Genomic DNA, 23,351 nt, shown 5'->3' on the forward strand with positions numbered 1-23,351 from the left:
GACTCATCTTTTCTCATTAAAGGTAACTGAATGGAGAGAGAATAAATTGCTTTTCTAGCAGCAACAACAGAGCTCTAAAATCTAGGTCACATCAAAGAACTGTCTTAAATATAGGCTTTAGACACTGAATTGTTTTTTTCCTTGCCTTGAACATTGATAATAACATACATGTTCAATCATTAATATATTAGCTAGCAACTTGTTAATAACTGATATTTTAAATATTTTTTTTTTAATTTGATCAGGCTATACATTTTTTCCAACCTTACAAGTCTCACCTTCTATCTAGCTTCTCTGCTTGTACATAATTACAAGTTGTGATGTTCTGAATCTCAGACATCAAATTAAACACGTGGGGTCTACTTTCTAGGTCCTCTAACAATACCCACATGTAAGACCAGGTAGGTGAAAACAATGTCATTACTCACTCACATTCAACAAAATGTGTTTTTTTTAGTCCAACTAAGGAGAATTCAGGACTTAAAAGCCATTTGTAAATAGGTATTTCTTTGAAATGTCATTGAAAAACAGGATGAGAATTTTTTAAGAGGTTGACTAAATGGATCAAATGTTTGAAATAAATAAGACGTAATTCAATAAAGACAAAAGCAAAGTACTTCCCTAGGTGTGAACAATCAGCTGCACAGAAGCAAGTGGGGTATGTCAAGTCAGCTTTTGGTTGTGAAGAAAAGGCTCTGGAAGTACAGGAAATCCCAAACTTCACATGAATCAGTAACGTGAAGCGATCAGGGAAAGGGAACACCATCTGGGGACATGGGAGCTGGTGTGCTATATATTAAAGCAAACAAACTTTATTCCATTTTTGTCTTCCACAGGAAGGCCTCAGCTACAGAAGTCAATATAATTCTGAAGAAGAGAATTTGGAGAACTTTAAGAGTGACGAAATGGCTAGAAGACAAGCTCTGTAAGGGAAAAATGAACAAACAGGCGTCACTTAGTTTATTTTGGGGAACAGAAAACAGAGTGGAGACATGATATGGGCTTCAAATATGTTAAAAGCTGCCATAAAGACAAAAGCAGTAGGGTGCTTTCAGTAACTATAGGGATGAAGGCAAGTAATAATGGGCTTAAAATGCAATGACCAGGATTTAGGCCAAAGTAAAAGCTTTTTAATAGATAATTCAGGACAGGAATGGTTAGCCTACAGAAGCAGTGGAATATGCTACACAAATAGCTGTTTGGATTAATGCAGATATAATTCATGGTGCTGGAGGCAGGTGGATGCACTACCTAATTGCTGGAGGATGTTTCTAGCCAAATCCTTTCTGATTCCTTGGGTGGCAAAGTACTGTCTGAGGGTTAGTTTTCTAAACTTTTGAATAATTTACATTACACACGGACATTTCTTCTGCTTCCCCTTTGCAAGGCATTTTTACATCTTGTGGTCACAGGAGTAATATATTATATTATCTAACAAACAACTGCGCTCATCTCCTTCCAAGTATTTATGGTAAAGCCAAACCAATCCTGCCCAAAGAAACAGGCTTTGTAGTATGTTTTTTTAGGCTTGCCAGATAGCACCTGAACTCACACCCCAATAATACTAAACTCAAATTAAAACAACAACAAAATCACAGCCAACGGTGAAACTGTGATGTTTTTTGCTGTCTACTACCTTCTAATAAACTATTTCTAATAAACTATTCAACCTTCATTTGGCTTGGCTAGCCTTATTTATGGAAGTAGAGGCATGCACCTAAGTATTGCTGTTTCAGCAGTGAGGATGCTATAGCTCAGTGGTCTCAAACAGTTTTGAGTCAGGCATCACCACCCACCCTGAAAATTCTCCTAGATCATCATAATGAATGTTGTAATTGAAAAGAATGTAAAAATGCTAAGTTTCTGTAGACAAGCTGTAAATCAGTTATAAGACTTTTGTGGTTCAGTGGCTGTTGATAAACTACAGCTTGGAAACCACAGCTATAATTTTAAATTACTTTGAAATATGTGGATAACCATGCATTAAAAAATTTAACTTGGATCAAGTATGCAGCACTGAAATAAGGCATCAAACATACAGTACCAAAATACAGCAATTACAATAAAAAAGACAAGAAACCAAAAGCAGCAAAACTTCTTCAGAAAACTTTAACAGAGTCTATGCTGGCTGCCTCTGTTCTTAACTCTACGCTTCCTCATTAGTCATTCTCCTTTCCTAATAAAGCCTCTAAGAGGGTAAGACAGTGTCAAGGTGCTACTTGACACCGTTCCACAGTCAAGGCACCAACTGACATTTTTGTTCAATGAAAATGCACTGCATAAATATAACAGACGGTAATGAGAAAACAAAGTATTTCTACAAATCACTAATTTGAGAGTTATCAAAGAATGCATATTATCTATATTACAACAGATTCCAGTAACAATGGGTTACTCTTCAGGAAGAAATATCAATATAACACCTACTGAAAAAAAAAAACCCAACATTTATTTAACTCAGGCAACTTCTGTCAAATCCTTGCCTTTTTTTCCCCCTGCCTATGAATGAGCGAGTCAGCTGGTTCATGGCACAAACCCCTCCTTAAAATGGGGACAATAATTTTAATCAAGGTGCACAAATGATAGAAATAAAGCAGATGGTATTAGATTTACAGACTGAAGAACGGACTTGTCTCACAGTCCTAGTGCTCCGCTTTAATTCAATATCCATGCACACTTGATTTAATTTGAATTGGAAATATTTTTTAAAATGTACATTATTCCATTCCTCAAGTGGAATGCTTCCTTTCTGTTGTAATGAAACATTTTAAAATTCTTGGACAGATTTTCCTTTTGGAACCACAGTTCTTGAGCACTGTCAAAATTACAACTCTTCATTCTTATTTACCATGCAGGGAAAATTGGAAATTTAAATGATTTGAAGAAGATTAAAAGTCTTTCTGCAGTAAACAGTTATGTAGAATACGCTTGTGAATTCTAGACTGTGTCCTTGTAAAATTGTATTAAATATGCTTGGATTTTTTTTTTCCTGAGGATTAAAGGAACCATTTTGCCTGTTATGCAACTTTGAATTTTAATTTTTCTGAAAGTACAGAAGTTGTTCACCTTTGGGCTTCTCACTGTGATCTGACTGGTATTATATCTAAAGAGTTGCTGATAAGCTATCAATTTTTAAATGAAAGTCTCATTTTCAGAATGAGGCAAAAACTCAACAATGTCTATATTACAGGGCAAAATGGATCAACTTCTCATTTCGTGCATTTGATGTTATGTATTGGAAAAATTAAAATTAAGTCAAGGGTTATTTTCAGGTTATATCACTGAAGATGTAAAAGGAAAATTACGAATTTTTATTTCAATTCCCAAACTATATTCTTGTGTTGCACTAGCAAGGTTTTCACATCAGCAAAGAATATGGGTACTCTGCAATTTAATAAAAAATATTTACATTTTTTTTGCTACCTTAAGTTTAATTTTTGAACTATAAGTTTGTGTAGCAGTCACTGTTTCTGCACAGTGTCACTCACTCCCAAGGTGTGGTTGACAGCAGGGATCTCCAGTCCAGAGCACATGCTGAACTGGAAGACAACTGCTCCTTGTGCCTATCAAGTTTTCTGTTGAGCAGAGCTGGAAACCAGAAAACCACTGCCCCACAGGGACTAAATCAAGCCACGCATTCAGCAGCAGCATGAAGCTCCTGTCTTGCTCTATCTTGTCTTTACAAGATGAGAACTGAGCAAACAAGAAAGTAACTAAAATCTGAATTCAAGACAAACTGGGAGATGCTTTTGCTACATAAGGAGGAGGTTTTATGTCTCATGTTGCTTTCAGAACTCAGTGGAGACCTGTAGGGACACCTACTCCTGCTCTTGTGTAAGGGAAAACGGATCTTGGAGCATTGTCTTGAGAAGTTGACAACATTTGGTATAATGCCATGATGCTACAGGAAGAATATTGTGTCAATATTCTGTGGCAAAAGACAGCAGTCCCCTAAGATTCTGTAAGTAGAAGGAGCTACTGATGATCAGGTCATACTCCAAAATCACCAATGTGATTCTAGGATTTATCTTTTTTCTTAAATGCCAACTCAGAAAAGATTAAACACTAAAAAGTCCATTTCATAACTTAATATTATTACTTTCCACAAAAATGAAATTACTATTAACTATTTTTATTTTGAGGAAAAATTTGTCAACCTTCAGGGACTGGTAAAACTTAAATTTTCCACTGGATAAAACCATTGATAAATTCTCTCTTGGTAAAAGTCACCCTTTTTGTTGTTGTTGAAAGTTTCAAAGGAATAATATATTTTAATTTCATGAAGTTAACATTTTCTAATGGAAGTACTGTGTCAGAAAATGTTTACTTGACAAACATAACTGCTTTATCTTTAAAGCATACAGCACTGATTTTAAGGTTTATTTCTTTTGCTAGTCAAAAAACCATTAAAAAGAGGAGCTGTACAGATGCGTTCAGGATATACATTGTATAATAGGTCTCTTCTATTTCTGATTTCAGTAATTCACTGAAATATTTATGGCCTTGCCAGAACAATGAATACACGGAGTTATCGCTTTAGTTATCATTCTGCTGCTCCTTCCCAAGCAGCTCTTCCAGTAAGGCAGAAAAGGTTCATTTCTAGTTTATTAGCTGAAAGAACATTAAAGGTATGCTATCCTCCCAATGCAGAATTGTCCCCACAAAGATGATCTTGCAGGAAATAATATTCTCTTTCTGATACTAAAAATATAAAAAGAGAGAGCAGCATTAGCTTCAGCAAATGCTGGAATCAGACGGCGTTCTTGGGGTCAACAGAGGACTCGTATTTTGATATTCAGTCTCTGCAAACGCATCTTTAATATCACTAGCCTAATTAACAAAAGCCAAGTTAGCCAGGGTATGCCTACCCACGTTACAATTACATCTGGATTCTGACGTACAGAAATAAACCAAAAACTGCTGGGGGGGGGGAATGGCCCGTGCTCACACATTAGCTTTTTCAGAACTCTCCTGATGAACTACGGCCAATTATCTGTACAAAACTAGATAGCACTACTGTAGCTTTAATTTCAAGAACAAAATAGTAACTATGTATATGGCATTAATTCTGTTTTAATAAACAAACACACCAGGGCTGCAACAAATAAATACAGGGAATACGAATACTTAACAATATTAGCTCTTCTCAAAATAGCAAAATTATTATTTGTGAAGACTCATGACTCTTAAGCTGTAACTTTGCTCCACACACACTGTCAAAAGAATGGGAAGGGCCAACTAACACTTTGCTTAATATGGAATACTGTTGGCAATTAAGCATAATATAGTTAAAAAAAACCCTAAACTGAGGAATGGGACAGATTTTAATGCCTGACATGTATGACTGTGGTCGAAAAATCAAAAGCAACTTAACATCAAGAAGCACGAATGGGTGCTGGCCTCCAGCACTTTCTGTTGCCTTCCTTTTATAGTTATCAGCATACAAGGAAAACAAATGCAGAAACTGGGCAACTGAACTTCTGCAGAATCTTCATCAGCAAATGTATAGTGACTACTGTGACTGGCAAGATGAGTACCAGTAAGGTAAGAAGGATTTTTAGAAGCTATGTTAATTTGGAGATCATTTTAGTGAACTTCAGCATGACTGTCACGTGTCAGATCCCAGGCTGACAACAGACTAAAGGAACACAACGGGAAAAAATAGTTGAAGATGCACTGCTTGAGTTCCTGCCGAGCAGAGAAGCAGCTCCATAGCTCTTAATGGATACTGATGACTGGGATTATATCAACAAGAGCAAGATTGTATTTTTGGATAGAAATTTCAGAGGCAGTCAGGAAATTAGCAGTCAAAATACTTGAAGGCTGCATTATGCTAGTGCACATTTCAAAATGCCGAGTGCCTGCTATTTTATGAAGAGGTAAGTATGTTCCAGGGTTAATGAGATTTTCGCCATTACCAGTACCAAGTGTATTTCTCTTCTAATTTTGTAACAGAAAAGAAGAAAACGCTTTCTCAATTCTTTTTACCTTTATTTGAACCATATGGACTACTAAGTGCAGCCAGCAACCACTTCTAAATGCTACAGTTCTTGCACTGAGGCATTATTATCCTTTGTATGATGAAAGTAATTTTCTTTATGTCTTCAGGAGATGCTTGTATTCTATAAAGCAGAAGGGCCTCTCAAGACTTACTTTCTAAAAATAGCTTACAGTCTTTCAAGGAGATGAAGGATGGATCTTTATAGGGATGAGCTTGATTATTCTGTTTATTATGGTCTTATTTGCATTTCTGGATCTTGAGGATCCTCTAGTAGTAAGCGCTGGAAAACAAGTTGGTTTTTTCTTAAACAGAGTCCTCACTTGAAGAATCGCCAAACTGACTTCACAGAGCTGTCATTCAACCTCCAAAGCTAAAAACTGATCTGCAGCATTATCACAAGGCAGTATGTTCTTGGAGATTTGCAGGAATACACTGAACTTCTTTAAACCTCTTCCCTCAGGCAAAATGTCATGCTATTATGGAGGAAGAGGACAGTTTGTGTGGCTAATTCATAAATATGTCATTTTGACCTGGTTATCAAGGATGATCTTTAACAAGGGAATCAGTTTTGTTTTGGAAGAACGCTCCACAGCCTTGTCTTAGTAGCTAGGCTTTGTTTCTCATCTATTGTGTATGAAGCAAAAAGTAATTTTGGTTAGGTCTACTTTACTTCACATTGTACAAAATGAAGCAAATAATGAAAGAGAAGTTCTATTTAGGAGCTAAAATGGTGTTACCCAGCTAAACATTTTTATCCGCTTAACAAACTCAAAATTACTAACTCCAATTCTCTGAGAATTCATTAACAAGTTATTATGTTGTGGACATCTTTCAAGAACAAAGGAAAACCTTCAGTCTGAAATGTAATGTCTATTCTACTTTTTTGTTTGATGTATGGTATTTATAAAATGCTACACAGCCAAGAGCCCCCTTTTTGACAGTCCATCTGCAAGAAAACTGAAGATACATGGGAACCATTTTGTGAGAATCTGGTATAGAGGACTGCAGACAGAATGCTATTAAATAGTTACTCTGCCTTAACTAAAGCGAGCAAGGTTTCAAGCTTTAATCTCATACAGAAGCTCGTCAGAGCCCAAATCTATCTGTAATACTCTCCAAATCAGAATGAACTCAGAAGGATGACGTTCAATCTTTAAATCCCTCTCTGCAGAGCTATTTTTAACCCTCAGGTTTGTAAAATGGATCCCTGCTGTGGCTCCAGAGCTTTCTAACATGTATCCTACCTATTATGTTTGCCACAGCCACACGGTAGAATTCAGGTGTGTTTAGAACTAAAGGTTTTCTTTGCACGATTTCCTGTGCAGTGTGATAGAAACAACTCAATGTGACAGAACTCTACCGTTGTCACTGGTGGAAAATCAATTACCTCTTCTTCTGGACACTGTTATTCTTTTCACTTCCACCAGTAACTCTAATATTCTGGACACTTCTGAACTTTTTATCTTCTTATTTTGCTTTCTTCTCCATAGACTGATGTAATAATTGTTGCATAAATAATGTCAAATGAGACATTTTTCATATCTTGAAACATTTGCTCAACAAATATATTTATTCAGTCCCTTTCTAAATGAATTGCCAAACAATGTAAAAAGGATATTAATATTTTTGATACAATGATTGTCAATCATAATCCACAGGCTTTCCAAAAACTCATGGTCAGTCCATTTCTATTTCCTTTTTGCCTATCAGTCCATCTAAGCTGCATTAGAACTGACACATCTGCTCATCTATAGGTAAATATGACCCAAATATACAATCATTTTGATGATCTGGACCTGGGATCTTACAATAAGCCACAGTTGCTTCTTAGATTTCCAACTGCAGGCAATTTATTACAGTAACTGCTCATGAGCTAGCATAATTTTTACCAATGGTAACAAATTTCTGTTCTTGACCTGAGGATATACATGTATCTCCAAATGAAACTGCAGGCTACATTCACTCCCTGCAGCAATAAAACCTTCATTAAGATGCTTTGATACATGTTCATGTAAATTCAGCAGAATAACATTTTGTAAACATTCTGGTATGAAAATAGAGTATTAGAGTCAGGAAATTCTGCTAGTTTTACATGATTCTGGAAAACTTCATATTCCTCAATTTGGCATTAATTTTCTGCTTTAAATTTTCCAGGAAAAAAATGTACCCTGGAAGTACTTAATATTCTAATTATAGTTTGATGAAAGCGCACACTGAACCGACACTGAACCTGCACTCTCCTCTGGTGCTACCAATGATTTATTTTTCCAGTTCACATCCAATTTTCAGTAAAAATATCTATCTTCTTTTGTAATGAATCGATACCAGATTTAAAAGCTCTGGAGAAGGGCATTTCCTGAATTCCACACTCAAAAATCCTTAACAATAATGCTCTGAATTTCTAAGAATTTGGAGAGATCTCATTCCGATGCACCCTTTGCACCTTGGAAAATGGATCTTTATCTGTGTGGTTTAAGATACAGAGTTATTAAAGCTTATATTCCAAAGTCCTGCTGACAGACTGAATTCACCACTTTTATTTAAAGCCCATAAAGGTCAATGGAAATATTCCCACCAACAAGTTTCAGGTGATGTCTTCTGAGACAAGGAAACCCAGCTCCTCTAGAATCCCATGTGATGCTGAACTTCTAATGTCTTTCTCATAATGTTTAGGTCAAGATGATCTTGACCTACAGAAAGCCCTTGGTATATTGTTTTTGGAAGAGCAATGAATGCCATTAAAATAACGTTTTAATATTACACTTTCATTTTTCCTTTCATGAGGTCTTTGCTAGATAATAGCCTGTTGATGAACCGGAAAGTTAAAGAGACTGTGCAAAAGGCAAGGGAAACAGAAGAATAAAACTAAAAAGAAAAACTGAATCCACTGAGCAACCTCTAAATGATCTGTTCCATGGCAGCAAATCACTGTTGTCCCCCACACCATCCACTGGCTTTTCTGCCCTCTGTAACAGGCGACTAATTTCAGCTTGCATAGAATTTACCAGTTGCCCAGTCAACCCTTCTGGAATGGGATGAAATGTACAGTTTATCTCTGAATTATTAGGTCTTTTCAGACCTAATAGGGAAAACCACTTCTAACCCTAGACAGGTACTAGTTTTTCCTCATTCTGTATCAGTCCCAGGAAGAACAAACTAAGCCTTAAGTAGCCAGAATTAAGCCAGCTCTGTAATCTTGGAATGAAATGAAAAAAATAATACAGTGAACAAATTCTACTGGTTGAAACACACAACAGAAAAGTCGCCAAATCACCATATAAGAAGTCATAGAATCATAGAGCAGTTTGGGTTGGAAGATCATCTGCCATGGGTAGGGACACCTCCCAGTAGACCAGGTTACTCAAAGGCCATCCAATCTGGCCAGTCCAGTTGTAAGAGAAGGTTCTGACCATGGGTAGGGTAAGTTTAGGTTATGGTAAGGGTTAGAGTTAGGAAAACAAAGGTGACAGCCCTTAGCAGCAGCAGCAGCTCTTTTCCTATGTTTGTAGGTCTTCTACCATTCTGAAAGACACAGGACTCTAGACCCCTTACCTATACCACAGTCCTAAACCAATCTAAAAAGAACCTCTAACTCAGGATCCTTTTCCCACATTTGGAAAAAAACCTCCACATGGCAACTACTGAAACGTGCTACTCCCAGTCAGCAAGCAAGATGCTAAAGCCACAACATTTGATGGAAGAAGTATTTCTGCGTGTGAATACATGCAGACACACGCACAAGGACGCACAAGCTCACTCACAATCGACTTCCAAAATGGCACGGACAGACTTGGCAAGGTCTCTGGCTTCTGCTGCAAGAGCTGTTGTGACAGTGGGTCCAATCCTTCCCAACCGCGCAAGAAGCGCTTTAGTAGATAAGGTTGTTCTTCTATCACTAAAGAGAAAGAAGTGTTTATTTGTAACATTATAGAAGAAATGGTTACTTTTAATAAAGTAAACTTGTATTTCTAGATTGGTTTTGGTCTCATCGTATGAACAAAGAAGATTTATACTACCAAACTGATGGGTTTTCCTCAGAAACAGTTCTGTCTGTACAAGAAAGGTGTCAGGAAAGTTCAATTCGATCAACATTCACATCTCAAAATCTAATGTCAAAAACTCAGTGGGTGTCAGGAAAGAAACTTACTTAAAAGTAATTTTCATATTAGCATTTAAGAAGGGACACTGCTCCAGGGGACCCAATACTTATCTTTTGTTACCTATTCAGTCTTTCACTTTAGCTTTGTGTTTTATACTTTAATGTATTTACTAAAATATAGTATACAAACTTTATAAAATAGGCAACACCACTCTTGTGCAGTGCAAATGGGAACTGCACTTAATTGATTAGAATTAGCATATGAGAACTCAGACATCTACAACACAATAGTTGATTTGATCCTGCAGATTTTTTTTAAATAAAGTTCCAGCTAACTTCACTTAAATAGATTTTATTTCCTTGAGAGTTTGACTGAAAAAGATGGCAGAACAGAGACCAAATGACTCTACTGCTACATAAATATTAATTGAACACTATCTGGGATATATAAGCACAATCACACTGATATTCTGAAGGACCAAAGGCTGCTCTAAATCTTGTTGACTATTCCTAGGTTCCTTTTTAAGCAAGAAAAATAATAAAACTTAAATGGATATATATGTTATCAATTTATTTATATGCTACTGGCTTAATGATGACGCAGAATTGCTTGGGCAAATCTAAAAAATAAAATAAAAAAATAATTATAAGCAACTGTTAAGGTTCCTTGCAATTTTAATTAATCCTTAGCACATTATAATTACTTTATGGAAACATTCAGACAAGCATAGCTATGTAATTACTAACTGTTTTAATTTAATTCTGAGGTTTTTAATGAAGCTGAATCCTGAAAGCCTAATTTATAATTCATGATATTCCCCCTCCTCCAATAAAATGACACAGAAACATACAGCAAAAATATAGGAAAAATAGCTACAAGTTTTTGGAGACTTTGAAACAACCGTAGAGTTTTTTCAATATTAGTATTGCCATTTAAATATTAGTAACTATATCATTGCATTACCTTAAAACTGTCGAGGAAGTAGAGTTATCTGAAAGTATTTCATGCACAACCTGTTGGCCATAGTCAAGAAGTTAAATTGACACAGTCAGAAAGTTAATACCTTATAATTCAATGGTCTCTTTGGGTGTGGGGAATTTGATTTGTAATTAAAGAGTCTAGTTTCTCCCAACTAGAAGTGTAAAAGTAAAAATCAAAATATTATAACCCCTTTAAATGAAATAAATATAATAAAATAACTTTTTGTTTCATAATATTTCAAAATATTATCAAATATTACATTTTCTGCCTTTTTCCTCTGGGGAATTCCAGTGACATTGATATGAGTTTGTGAAAAATTAGGTGAAAAAACTGATCAGTTTCATTTGTTTCGTGTACAGCAAACCATAAATATTAAGCAAATTCCTACAGGGATCCGTACACTTATAGACCGTCTTTAGAAATGAAAGCCAAAGTTACCTCTACAAATTGCAGCAATTTTTCAGTAGCCACCTCAAAGGTCTTCCTAGCCGATTCCGATTTCCGTAGCTGGCAGTCAAGCACTGTAACTCTCTTTCTCAGGTCTTGGATGTTATCCTGGGCGAGACATTTTAAGGTTTTTATTCTAATAATTTTCCCCCAAGGCTCAGACATACACACGGTGTGAATTGAAATAGATGCCTGGTATGTTTAACACACATTCTTTTCTACGTTTGTGAAAAACATAGCTGCTCCTGAGGCAGGTACGCCTGGTCTGCGAGTAAATCAGCTCCCAGACTGCAACAGATTTTGCCAAACGATATCAAGGTAAATTGAAATTGGCAGCTAACAACAGTGCTTGGGCTGAAATATAAGAAAGTTTGAACTGATTCATGAATGGATGAAAACTACCAACATGACGGCGACAGTATCTGCCAGCAGGGTGGCATCAATAGCCAGTATGTGAACAACCTCAGTCTACCAGTTTGCATCTGTACATCCTTTGGCCAACAGAGTAATTATGGCATATCTTGGAGAAAATGACCCCCCTAGGGTTTATCTACGTGCACTTGTATAACCTATTGATCAGTGTTATGCATCCCTCTGTACTTCAGCTACACAGAATGTGAGTCCCATTAGATCAAGTTCTAGAGGCTCAAGGGTTCAGCTTGAGTCCCTGAGTTCGTGCGAGAGGACCACGAGTGAAGTCTTCACATGTATGTGGGCATGTTTGTTTAGCTCAGCTGTTTGCTGAACAGAAGATCTAGACCAAAATACTCTCCAAAATTAAGAATATATCACTCTTATTAAAAATATACATCACTGTAGGTGATCTTTTCTGAAAAATCCCTTAGCATGCTTTAAAATGCCTCACCAGAGATGAAGTGGTTTTAAAATATGAGGCTCAATTTAAAAAAAATATGTAATTTTTGGTTAGTAGCATTAAACTGATTATCTTGATTAAATCTAAATTTACTTAAGAACAGTACGGGACTTTATATTGTTATTATTTGCCTAACAGAAACATAAAGATGAAGGCCATTTTTACATAAGTACAAAAGCATCCAAATATACCTATAGGCTTTACAGACAGACCAGAAAATACTCTATTCTTTAATGCTTGAGAGGTGCCACTTTGACCTATGACCCACATACGCTTCTAGCTCCTGTTTTTCGAGCCCAAAGATATCTGGATAAAGGAAGACTCATACACTTCACATTACCCCCTTCACTACCCATCATTCCAGTTATTGAATAATACAAGACAAACAGTGACCTACTTTAGAAAAGCAGATGAAAAGAAAATGAAAACAAGATACATGACAACAGCGAGGAAACCATGGTAACTACGACAGGCAACTGCTTTGCTTACTTTATTTTGGCCAGAATGATCAGTGAGCTGAGCCTTCAGCTCTACAATTTCAGCTTCTAAGAGGTGAATTACTTCTTCATAGTCCATCTCCATTCCACGAGCCTGCCTTTGTGCAGCTTCTGCAAGATGAATCCTGCTTCGCAGGGCTCTTGTCTCTTCTACAGCTGCCTTGGCTTCCTACAGATGACAGGATTTAATCAAAAAGTTACAACTCCAGCTACAAAGAAGTACAGATTTAGCTCTAAAAGTACTGCAGTTGGATGGTACTCATGGTTGGATGGTTCAATTGCTAAGTTTTAAGTGTACGATGTTCAAATAGAAAACAGGTATTTACAGAGAGAGAGAATTGTCCTAATAAATTAAATAATGAATTCTATGATTACTCTACGTCTAATTGAATGAAAGGTTTTCTAGAAATGCATCTGGTGCTGTTAATCTGCCCCATCATTTCCGTACTAAAAAGTTCTTTAACGAGATGTTATTTCCTTTCACTATTATTGCCTGAATTCACACAATTCAGAGTTCGCACATCACATAGATGGACTTCTAATGCAAGTATTCAGCTGACATTGTTCTCAAAATAAAGTGCTGGTTTTTATTTTTCTGCTTAGTTCCTGCTCAGACTGTCATCCTGTTTTATCACTGAAGAGTGTTATATAAAATTCATATATAAATAATGTATAGAAACCAGAAAATTAGAAACTGTTAGCTTCTAATTCAGCCAAAGTAAACCCTAAATGCTGCAAAATCTGATTTAGAGAAGGATATTGCTCAGTTCACTTTACTACTGAGCATCCATTCAAGTTAAGTTTGATTTGTAGATTTTAAAAATCAAACTAAAGGTCTGGACAACAGATGAGTTTTCACTAGGAAAAACCAAACAAACTGCTCATCAAAACACGTACATACAGACTCACTGGCACCAAAAGCAGTAAAACATCTTCCCCCTTCACTTTTACTAATCTGTGGAAAAATTAACTTCACATGAGATTCCTGAATCATTAAAGTTATAAGCTTTAAATATACTAATTCACAGAGGTAGAAATTCTTTGTACAAATTCCTCAGCTAAGGATACTTAGGTGAATATCCTATTCCTAGTTCATCTATCGTATTTTATTATCACAACTATATCCTGGTTGGGAATGGGACTAGAGAGGAAACAGACAGGGGCAGAGAAGAAACAGACACTAAGAATCTGCAACAAGTAGGAAATAATATTCTAGAAACTAGACTGTTTCTGAAAAACCTAAATGACCAAATCTTTCAATTTTTGTGGAAGAAATGCCATATAATATTTGACAGGTGTCATAATATAAATGTCTAGAGAGCTTACAAAGGAAGATGTAATTCTATTATTTCCTAACTTAGAGGTACTTGTTCTGTACAATCAATATTCTTCAAGTCAGGTTTTCCTGTGATTTTTCATAATGTTTTCTGTATAAATGACCTACCAATCTCAGTTTCAGATGACTTTTAACCCGTACGCTCTTAGCCTTAATAAACAATATATATTTATTTCAGGCCGTAAGTAAACTAATCTCAATGACATATATAGGACATCATCATCTTCATATTTATCATAGTTTTGCAATACAATACCAATTTGGATGATTGCCAAGGACATTCTGGTCTCTTAGAAAATAAAGCATTAAAAGAAGCAATCACACATGTAGCAAAGAGCAACACCACTAGTGAATACAGATGCCACTGGAGTTATATAGGTTAGAGGTTTCTGTTATAAGAGAGACATTTAAATAACCTTTAATTTTACAGCAAGTATAATGATTTTTGGCGGGTTTTTTTCTTCTTTTGGAAGCACAAAGCATCAGATGACCCTATTCTACACAATGATCATCTCCACCTGGAAAGACAGACTATTCAAAAGCTTGGTGGTGCATGTCCTTCAGGTCTTTGGCCAGTTTGTTTGACAGTTCTCTGCTCTCACAGCACCAAAAGCCGTGCAAGGGGCTGTTACTGAAAGCACTCGCTGAAAGACTCCCAGAACAATCCACCGAAACCTGCTCACAGCAGTTCTTTTTCCTAGAAACAATTCAGAGAACACAGGGGCTTCTAAGAAGATACGAATCTACATCAGTAGAGGTCAAAATTACTGCCGCTCTAGAAGGCATTTTCTTGCCGCTCTAAGGAACCGTGACTCACCAGCAAGAAAAGCTGGGCCCTACTGATCCCAAGGACGATTTGGTAGCCTTCAGTAACAGGCTGGAGGTGGGAAAAAGGCTCTTAAGAGACAAATGGAAAGATGCTCCAATGTTAAGTTTGACTAATATAAATGAACGCAGAGGCCTTGACAAAGGTGGCATCTTAGAAATGCAAATGTAGGAACTATTTGAGTAAACTGACATGAGAAAAGTCATGGAAAAATTGCTATAATGAAATGGGATGTCTTCATTCTGAAATAAGACCTCCTTGAGATAATGATTTAATCTCTTATAATTCCGAATTGCCTTTACTACTTCATTCTTTTTTCAGAAACCCAATTGTTGAATATTAATTTCTCTATAATAGTAGACTAAGTATGACCAGATTTCAACAGTGAAAGACCTAAAGGAATAATTAACGAACAATGGATTCTTACACTACAGTGAAACGATTATCCACGCTACAACTGAATTAGCAACATTTTCTGACAAACCAGAGCTGTTTGCTAGAGCAGGGAGGCACAAAGGGAAGCCACACCATCAGATTTCCCAGCTCTACAGTTACTGAAGATGGTGCTGCAGTGAGTCAGTAGGTTCTCTTATACAGGTCTGGGATCCCCAGCAGAAGAACAAATGGACACTTCAGCACCAGGTTCTCTTGTCCCATTCAACTGCTTGTACAAAAGAAGACACAACAGAAATGGAATCTGCAGCTGCTAATGTTCCATCTATATAAATGCTTGATGAGACCATTCGTCCTAACCTGGTATGATGCCACTACAAGAAATAAGAAACTGGGCTGGAGGAGAGAAACTGAATCCTTAAAGAATGGATTTGAGGGTACCGATTTCTTTCAAAGCCAGGTTCTATTTCTTCCTTGGATAAATTCAAGTGTCAACAGAAGGCTTTATCCAAATAATATTACAGCCACCACAAACACTGGAACAAAGGTATTCTTTTAAACTACACGAAAAAGTGTAGTTACAATTCAGTTATGTTTATTCATTAATTTTACAAAAATTGGATGCTGAAAACATCCTTTAAAGGAACTCTGAGTATCTTTACTATATATTAAAATGAAAAAGCTAATAAAAATAAAATAAAAATAAACCAAATACTTCTTTCAGGTAGGGTGAAATAAATTACATACTGCTTCCAAAATAGCAGCCATTCAAGTCCTGGTCTTCAAACTGACTCTTTTCCCCCCAGAAAGCACAAGCATAGAATGGCAAATCTTAGCCCTATGAAAAGCAAGTCCAGCAGTAGAGGATACCACAGTGGTAGGACCTTTCACATTTACTATGTTTAGCTGAGGTGCTTCAGCTGGCAGCAACTGCATTAAAAAGCTGTAGTAAAGAAGAGCTCACTGAGGTTGGTATTTCACTGAATTTCACTGAATTTCTAGAGTTGGAAGGGACTATAGAGATCATCTAGTCCAACTCCCCTACCGAAGCAGGATTGCCTAGAGCTAGAGCATGTTACTCAGGAGCATCCAGGCGGGTCTTGAAAATCTCCAAGGAAGGGGACTCCACAACCTCCCTGGTATGAGCCAGGACTTTCAGGCAGCACAGGATACAGTCAGACTCATCCAGGAAGACAAAAGACACCATCACAGATTTCACATTCATGGTGTTGACAGGACTTCAGGTACACAAAAGTGCCCTTCTATGTTTTATGCCAACTACAGCTTCATATGATTTCAAGGAAGACCTAAAAATAGCGCTATATTACAAAGTAAAAATAATAATTTTAGATATTTTCATTATGATAGACCAATATTAGAAAATAATTACTTCCTCATTTCAAATTTAGCAATATTTCTACTCTTAGGAGTTTGTTTATCCTGTTAGCTACTGATTCAAGTGCCACTTAATGAATGGGTACTAACAAAACATGTCCATTAACCGGAATATTTGTATGTCTGTTCTAATTAAGCTTTAATCTCTGCAATTCACAATCAGTAGACAATAGAAATACCACAGAAGATACTCCTATATATGACTGGTAGCCTGTATCCTCATTTAAAACCGTGTTTCTTCAGGAAAGCAGTGATTATTTTTTTTAAAAAAAGTTTAAATTGTACTGAATTCAGAAGACCTTAAGCACATAACTTAAGTTGGTTTGTTTGTTTACTTTTAGCCAGGCCATTTGGGCTCAATAATGTACTCATTAACTCATTTCACTAACTTCAGCTCAAGCAGGAATAAGTTAAATGGCAAATTGTACTGTGAGTAGCCTGTTTTTTTAAAACTTCGTATCACCATCAATCTCTGTGTCAATATTGGTTCTGAACTGCAGAAATATATGTAACACACTTGAAAATGCACCAAGTATAAACAGAAGTAAAATTTCCATTAAAAGCCTACTTGTACTTCCTAAAATAGGTCGCACATTACATATGTAATTACATATAATTTATTATTTCTCTTTCATTTCGCTGTTCAACAGCATTTAGTTAAAACACATACTAGAATAGCAGAGTATTTGTCCCCTGGAGGTTTGCACTGCAACGCTGACCTTCACCATCACATGACAGCACTGGACACAAAAATAAAAGCAGGAGGACCTCAGGTGGTAGGAAAAGGGCATTGCTGCCACTGAAAACACACCATCTTCAACTGCCTGTGTCCAACCAACTCCACCTTCCCAACAGGAGCAGGTATGAGAACTGGAATACTCAATGCTGAGGACCAGGTGTCCATGCTGTTTGCCTTTTGGGGTTTGTACTTTGTACCAGCGTTAGTCCAGGCTGACAGACTGAACATCTGCTCCAGGCCAGAGCAACAGACTGAACACCCATTAGCGAATGGAAACATGAAGTGCACTCCTGGAACACTGTTCCAGTTAAATTTTATCCAAAAAAGAATTCAATATATTTCCCTGCTGTCCCACAGCATACTGATGGCAACATCACAGTATTAACGGAAAAAGCTTTCAAGCAGCTCTCTTATATTCAAGGAATAAAAGGTGATAATGCAGATGCTGAAAAAATCTACATACATGAGCAAAAATGCAAACCTAATCTTAATATAGCAGCACACAGAAAGATTTTTAAACTGTATCTTGCATTTTTACATATGACATGTGATGGAACAGACAGCCATGAGAAAGCTACAAGGAATGTGTGTAGTGGTACAGGAGAGAAGAAAGGCGGGCGGGTCCTAAGAAGAAAAGAGCTGATGGGAGGATGTTCAGCAGAAGCAGGAACCAGGAAAGTTGCTTGGGTTTGAATCCAGGCTGTAAATGAGATGAGACTTACTTACGAGCATCAAGAGAGAAAAAAGTGCTCCCCTCTCCCTTCCATGAAACACAGCAAAAATTAAAAAAACCAATAATTATATTTTTAAGGGATTTCAACATACTTGCTTGACTATTTGTAGCTCCTCTGTTAACTGTTTCTGTAAATTCACAGATTCAGACAACTTTTCCTGTTAAAAAAAAGAAGAAAAAAATAATAATTAGGTCTGAAAGAGATAAGAGCTTTTGTTCCTAAAACCTAATTAGCTCTTTCAAAACTACAGGTAGCAATACTTAATTCTGTCAATGTACTTACTGCCTTCTGTACAACTACTATGTTTCTAGGCCACAACATAAGTCACAGAATCAGAGAATGATACGGGGTTGGAAGAGACCTCTGGAGATCATTTAGTCCAACCCCCTGCCAGAGCAGGTCCACCAAGAGCAGGCTGCACAGGAACGTGCCCAGGCAGGGTTTGAATGTCTCCAGAGAAGGAGACTCCACCACCTCTCTGGGCAGCCTCTGCCAGGGCTCTGCCACCTTCAAAGTGAAGAAGTTCCTCCTCATGTTTAGATGGAACTTCTTATGCTCAAGTTTGTGCCCATACAATCAGAAACACACATATCTAAAAAGTTCTGGTGGAAACAAGAATCAACAGCTTTTACAAAATCTGTGACAAAACCAAACTTTTAACCTCTAAAACCTAGTTTTTCAGCAAGTTCATTGATACTGTTGAAGTTTCTTGAGCATCTGAGGATTATTTACTGCACATTTCTGTGATATAAGTTACATACACATTTTAAGTCTCGTTACCTAGCCACCTAGCAAATTAGCAGAATAAAGATATTTTTGTGGCTTTAACAGATTGCTGTACAGACTAATATTCATGTCAAGTTATTTTCAGCATTGTATTTTTGACCATTCTTTCACTCACCTACTTATACCAGAAGCCTGTAGGTACACCACTTTCAAAAGGTTAAAAGTTCTAACAAAGTTTTTTTTTAAAAAAAAAAAGTGCTATAAAAGGATAAAGATTCTCATAGTCAGACCAGTATCAAATATTTGGCTGTAGATTGTTAAGGGAAGAGTATAAAAAATGAGGCAATTACACATTGATCATTGCCAGTTTTTGACATCAGCAATTTAGGGACTCGTGAAGCATTCACTACTTCAATGTTCAGTGAAAACTGGGTTCTTTCATTTCAGTACAAAATCTTCAGAAGGAAGAACAGATCTTTGGGCACGTCAATGCAATGTTTTTGTAATCTATAGCAAGAACAAATTTTTTGGACCTGGAAGCAATTTACAGAATTGCCTGTATCCTGGGATCAATTTTCCAGTCCTGCCCGAGATCAACAGTCAGGAAGGGTGAATGCAGAACCAGAATTTTTTGAGTTCTCAAAAAAGAAATTAAGGACCATAGGACCATGGTTGTAACCCAGGGTATTATAAAAAATAAATACATTTGTTCCTTTAGGTCTTCTGCATTTTGTAACGTCTGTGAAAATATGTATTAATTTTGAAAAGAGATTAATTCATCCTGCAGTACTGACTTCTTTTAAAAGTATTAGCATATGCTCAGACACTGCCGATACTAGGATCACACATTTCTAAATAAAATTGCTATGCAAATCAGTCACTTCTCCAAATTCACTTTTGTGAAATGACTGCTCAGTCTCATTTCTCTGTAAACCAGATTTAAAAATGCATTAGTATTCAGTATAACAAATAAAATTCATGGTCTCCAGAAATATATTGTAAGCATACAATCTTTAAACATAATTAGGACTGTTTGCTCTGCCTTTTTATTTATCCATCAAAAATTGCAAATTCAAAAGAAAAACAATAAATTACTATATACACTCAAAGAGAAGTTAGTCTCTTGAATAATTTAAAGCAAATAAAAATTAAGTATTACCTTTAATTTACTAATTTCTTTTAAAGCTTCATTTCTTTCCTTCTTAAGTCTTTCCATGTCATCCTCCAAAGAATCACAGGTTACACACTGTGTGTATTTAAATAGGTAGGTTAGAATGTATTACTAACTGCATCTTCGACAATCTTTAACATCTAATCTTAAAAGGTCTTGTTAATAAAATGAGAGGATAATCTAAATTTTAAAATACTTTAAAGCTCTGAAAATACTGAAAATGTTTAAGAAAATTCTTGTCTTCCAAAGGAACAATTATTTTTCCTATTAAAAAGGATTAATAAAAATATTTTTTAAAATACCAAGAATACAACACTAATAGCTCATTTTCTTCAATGTTTTAAACATTATATAACTTTATTACAGTATTCCTATGCTGCAAATGTTCTGTCTTAAAGACATTTCTAGAATAAAGTGATTTTCATGGTAGCAGTAGTTCAAATCACAGGGCCTAATACTTGTTTATCACTCACACAGGTAGTACCACTATGTAATCCATTAGGAAACCCCAGTAAATCACTGTTGTTCATACTTAGAACAAATCACAACATAATTACATGAATTGCTTTCTGCGAAGTAGGTTGCTTTAAAAGCTTCACAGAAACTAGGTTATCTTAAAGAACACCCTGATACAGACTGGTACTAAACATCTGCCCAAGATTTGGAGTCATTTTACATATGACAAGCTTTCCAATAATCTCCTCCCAACAGTTAAACACTGTACAGGCACACATTTTACCTTTGAATCCAGTAAATTGGCAATTTCATTGACCCCGAATGTTACAGACTTTTGGCCATCATCTGTTGCATTCGACTGCATGGAGAACAGATTCCTTGAAACTTCAACAAAATCTAAAAAACAGGTTAGATTTTTTTGCTGTAGTCCACAAGTTCAGTTTAGTAGCAGTATCACTAGATGCAACACAACTACTAATATAACAAGGTGTGACTATCCCTTATAAATGCCTTGTCTGTCCTCCGCAAGTTTTCTAAAGGAAAATATAAATCCTCTAAAACTTTGTCAGACACATCTCTCTGAACAGAAACACTTGGTAAAGCTGGTAAAAATAAGAAGTGTTCAAAGCAGGTTTTGGGATGAAATACCCCTGAAACAAGTTGTGGAGGAGAAAAGAAAATAAAAGGCAGTGTGAAGTTCACCTTGGAAGTACCTGGTTAGAGATGCTCTACATTTGGCAGATAGCTGTGAAAAATTAAAAGAAATCTGCACCCCTGTTATACACCTGCATTTCCCAGTAATTTGACCTTACTAGAGGTGACACAGCATCTCTGCAGGAAAAAGAGAAAAATCTGTGGTAGGCTCTCAGTTCGTAGTTTCCTTTGCAGGTCCTTTAAACCCCTGATAAAGATGTGGCAAAAACTGATGTTGACCGAGTTGAAAGTTTTAAATACAAACACTACAGCAATCTCAATCAACATGGCTTGGACTACCCGTTTATTTTGAATGCACAAAAAAGAATTCTGCTACACTATGAGAGAAAAATGGAAATATAAAGGTCAGTTTGTTTACACCACCTAAAACCTGATGGAAGATCCAGCATCTTTCTCGATAGATACTTGAAGAGATAAGTACTTGAAAAATGCAGTGTCTTTTTAGCTGGTTAAGTACAAGAAATTATTTTTCATGTTCTAGTGTTTGATGCTTTTTTCATAAACTTTAGGAAAAGTGAAATTTCCCTCAGTTTTAACATCAGGACTATCATATGTCTCACAGTTTATGACAAATATTCTTAAATTGTTAGTGTCACCTACCAAAATTGTCATAACCAACAGAAGCAACTCATCCCCATCAGAATTAAGTTTAGCTACAAGAAGAATCCTGATGGCCTCCATGTAAATCCCTTTCTATATGCATTAGTTGAAATGTTCTTGCTCCTCACAAACTAAGCAAGTTAAATAATCTGTCAGTTTAGTTGTTTCAAGAAATCTCTTTAAAGCAGCAATAGTCTCCCAAGTAACATAAGGAACAATTACAGTACCCTATTGCCACGGCAAAAATTTAGGAATTTGTGAGCACAAAATCAAAACATTTGCAAGGCTGCTCCTGACTGGATAAATTTGTGATTTGCTTTCCAATTACTTAGTTAAAAATTCTAAGCTTATTTTTTATACAGTAGATAAGGTTCTTGCCTCAAAGTATCATTTTATTTGCAGTAGCAACCCAATACTGACAGAAAATACATTAATGGTTATTATCTATTATTTCTATATTCCTACATATAATTATTTTCCATGGTAATTAACAAATTATTACCTCCAAAAGACACGGTTCCTTTAGAATCTTTCTGAAGTTGTTGCCTTAGGGCTTGCTGCTGTTCATCTGTGGGCTGAATCCCAAGATAATTCAATGCCTGGAAGGAGAAAACTTATTTTGGACAAAAAAAAAAAAGGACTAGGGATAATGACTGCAGGGACATAGGGGAGTAATTGAAGAGCCATACTTCAAAGAGCCTTTGTATCATAGTACACTCTCACTGACAACACTTTTATTCCAGAGACACTCTGTGACTTTTCCTTCTAATTGAGAGATGTTCAGATATTATTTAACCTTGAAATATAGATGAGTGTAATAAGCAAACCCCTTTGTCCTTAATAACTGCCTTAAAAATCCTGAGGGATGTTCAGATTCCCAGAGGAGTTAATCAGTAATTAGATTAACAAAAACAGTAATTTGCCCAATGTATAAAATGAAATATTGGCCTACAACCTGAAAGAACTATCCAAATAGAAAATTTAGCGTATGATTTATACCTTAAATTTTGTCAATCTAGAAGTATTCTCCAGATGTTTTACAGGTGTCATGAAGGGGGAGAAAGGAAAACTCAAAAGATTGTAAGTATTTACCCTTTCCAGCCTTTCTGCTTTGAGACGAACAGTAGAGTTTCTTCCTTGCAGCTCATAATCATCATTCTGGCTGGGGGCAATAACTAAGAAGTAAAAAATTAAAATTAAATAATGATACAGCTGTAACTATTGCTTTGAAAAATTTGTTCTCATCAAAGGGATGCCAGCTCAATACCCACTTGTCACAAATAACTGTTAATATTTAGATTGCTTTTTTTTTTAAAAAAAAAAGGACATAATTGTAATAAACAAAATCTAGGGGTATCAAT

General features: G+C 36.1%; 1 protein-coding gene across 6 annotated transcripts in view; it reads right to left on the reverse strand.

The window, feature by feature from the left end:
- Positions 1-23,351, reverse strand: part of STXBP4 (syntaxin binding protein 4) — a 75,189-nt gene that overhangs the window by 29,270 nt on the left and 22,568 nt on the right. For all 6 annotated transcript variants that reach the window (XM_014952134.1, XM_014952163.1, XM_014952126.1 and 3 more), the window contains 9 exons: positions 23,083-23,165; positions 22,493-22,589; positions 20,960-21,072; positions 20,209-20,295; positions 18,415-18,480; positions 12,893-13,069; positions 11,521-11,637; positions 11,065-11,114; positions 9,763-9,896 (listed from right to left, as the gene is read on the reverse strand). In XM_014952134.1, the coding sequence (XP_014807620.1) occupies positions 9,763-9,896; positions 11,065-11,114; positions 11,521-11,637; positions 12,893-13,069; positions 18,415-18,480; positions 20,209-20,295; positions 20,960-21,072; positions 22,493-22,589; positions 23,083-23,165 (924 nt within the window). The remainder of the gene's footprint in view (positions 1-9,762; positions 9,897-11,064; positions 11,115-11,520; positions 11,638-12,892; positions 13,070-18,414; positions 18,481-20,208; positions 20,296-20,959; positions 21,073-22,492; positions 22,590-23,082; positions 23,166-23,351) is intronic.

The sequence above is a fragment of the Calidris pugnax genome, unplaced genomic scaffold (assembly GCF_001431845.1).
Source record: "Calidris pugnax isolate Ruff unplaced genomic scaffold, ASM143184v1 scaffold9, whole genome shotgun sequence".
NCBI classification, from domain to species: Eukaryota; Metazoa; Chordata; class Aves; order Charadriiformes; family Scolopacidae; genus Calidris; species Calidris pugnax.